Source organism: Octodon degus, unplaced genomic scaffold, assembly GCF_000260255.1.
Source record: "Octodon degus isolate 3935 unplaced genomic scaffold, OctDeg1.0 scaffold00138, whole genome shotgun sequence".
Classification (NCBI taxonomy): Eukaryota; Metazoa; Chordata; class Mammalia; order Rodentia; family Octodontidae; genus Octodon; species Octodon degus.
The window spans coordinates 2,271,207-2,272,672 of record NW_004524714.1 but is presented as its reverse complement, the minus strand read 5'-3'; the positions used below and the strand labels follow the sequence as shown (position 1 = coordinate 2,272,672).

The 1,466-nt window shown below is 57.8% G+C and overlaps 1 protein-coding gene across 3 annotated transcripts in view; it reads right to left on the bottom strand.

Annotated features, from left to right (window-relative positions):
* St6galnac4 (ST6 N-acetylgalactosaminide alpha-2,6-sialyltransferase 4) overlaps nucleotides 1-1,466 on the bottom strand; it is an 8,391-nt gene that overhangs the window by 3,157 nt on the left and 3,768 nt on the right. For all 3 annotated transcript variants that reach the window (XM_023701674.1, XM_023701672.1, XM_023701671.1), the window contains exon 4: nucleotides 710-1,122. In XM_023701674.1, the coding sequence (XP_023557442.1) occupies nucleotides 710-1,122 (413 nt within the window). The remainder of the gene's footprint in view (nucleotides 1-709; nucleotides 1,123-1,466) is intronic.

Sequence of the window (1,466 nt, the reverse complement as noted above, 5' to 3'; positions counted from 1 at the left end):
CCCAGCACCACATGCCAGCCAGCCCGCCCCCTGGTGGGCTGAGCTGCCCCCCCCCCACGCACACACACATAAATAAATAAAAATTTAAGAATGACAGTGTTGGGGAGGCTGAAACAGGAGGATGGCTGAGAGTTCCAGGTCAGTCCTGACTACATAGTGAGTTTAAGACCTTCTGAGTTGAAGGAGGAATAGGGGCAACAGCAGGGAGGGCATCGAGGTATGGGAAAGGACTGTGGATTGAGCCAAGGCAGTTCCCATGGGCACAGAAGATGTCAGGGCCAAGTGCATGTGACAGGGGATGGCACAAGGGTGGTCAGGGGCAAAGCCCAAATTTTGGTTTTTAACTTTGAGTCAGAGGTCTCATTAAGTTGCCTGAGCTGGGCTTGAGCTTAGAATCCTCATACCTCAGTCTGCCAGAGCACTGGGGCCACAGGCATAAACCACCATACCTGACTCTATAAGCTCAAGTTTTTGGCTGAACCACTAGAAACTCTTTCAGTGAAAACAGGATTTGAGACACAGAGCGTTTGCCCCAGTGCCTGGTGTGGGCAAACAGCTGTCAGTACCCTAACCACCGCCTCTCCTGTTATCAGCACAGATGCCTATCTGGTGGGGTCTACACCCAGCCTGCAGTCACAGGGCCCCTCCCACCACCCAGCACAAACCCCAGCCCATCAGGAAGCTTGTGGTGGAGGTGGCCCCAGCTCACCGGTTCTTGCCCGTCTCATCCTGAAAGATCTGGTCGCAGTGGGCCATCATGCGCTCTGTGAAGGTGTAGACCTGCAGCCCCGGGTACATCTGCGTGAGCTGCAGCAGCGTGCGGTAGGTGCGGCCGCCCAGCGCGCGGTCCATGTGCCGGCCCTGGCCCCACACCACGTAGAGCGTGTCCCGGGCCTGCTGGAAGTAGTGCGAGTAGTTGCGCAGAAGCAATGGCACGCTCGTGTGCGAGATCACGCGCAGGGTGCTGCGCCGGCCCACGTCCGCCTCGAAGCCCACGGTGGGTGCCTGGTTCATGCGCAGCACGCAGTCGGCACCATCGATCTGGGCGCCCAGGCCAGAACCGAGCATCTGGCCGGAGCTGGACACCACAGCACAGCTGTGGCATGGTTCCCGGACCAGTGGCTGCAGGGCGAGGTATTAAGGGGGAGTTGGGATGTAGTGTCACAGCTCCTGTCCCCGCCACCCCATCACACCCGCTGTGCTTCTTTCTCCATACCTGACATTTGAGCTCCAAGGACTGACCCACTTCACCTCAGGCTGGCCGAGAGGTGACACCCGACAGAGCTCTGACCCCACATTCATACCCAAGGCCCCCTTGTGAGCCACACTCCCTGGGGCTGCTGCTGAACCCTGAAGTCCCTACATCTTGGGCATTCCGCTAGGGTTACAGAAGCAAACACTTTAACTAGGTGTGATGGTTCATGTCCTAGAACTCAGGAGGCTGAGGCAGGAGGATTGTTACAAGT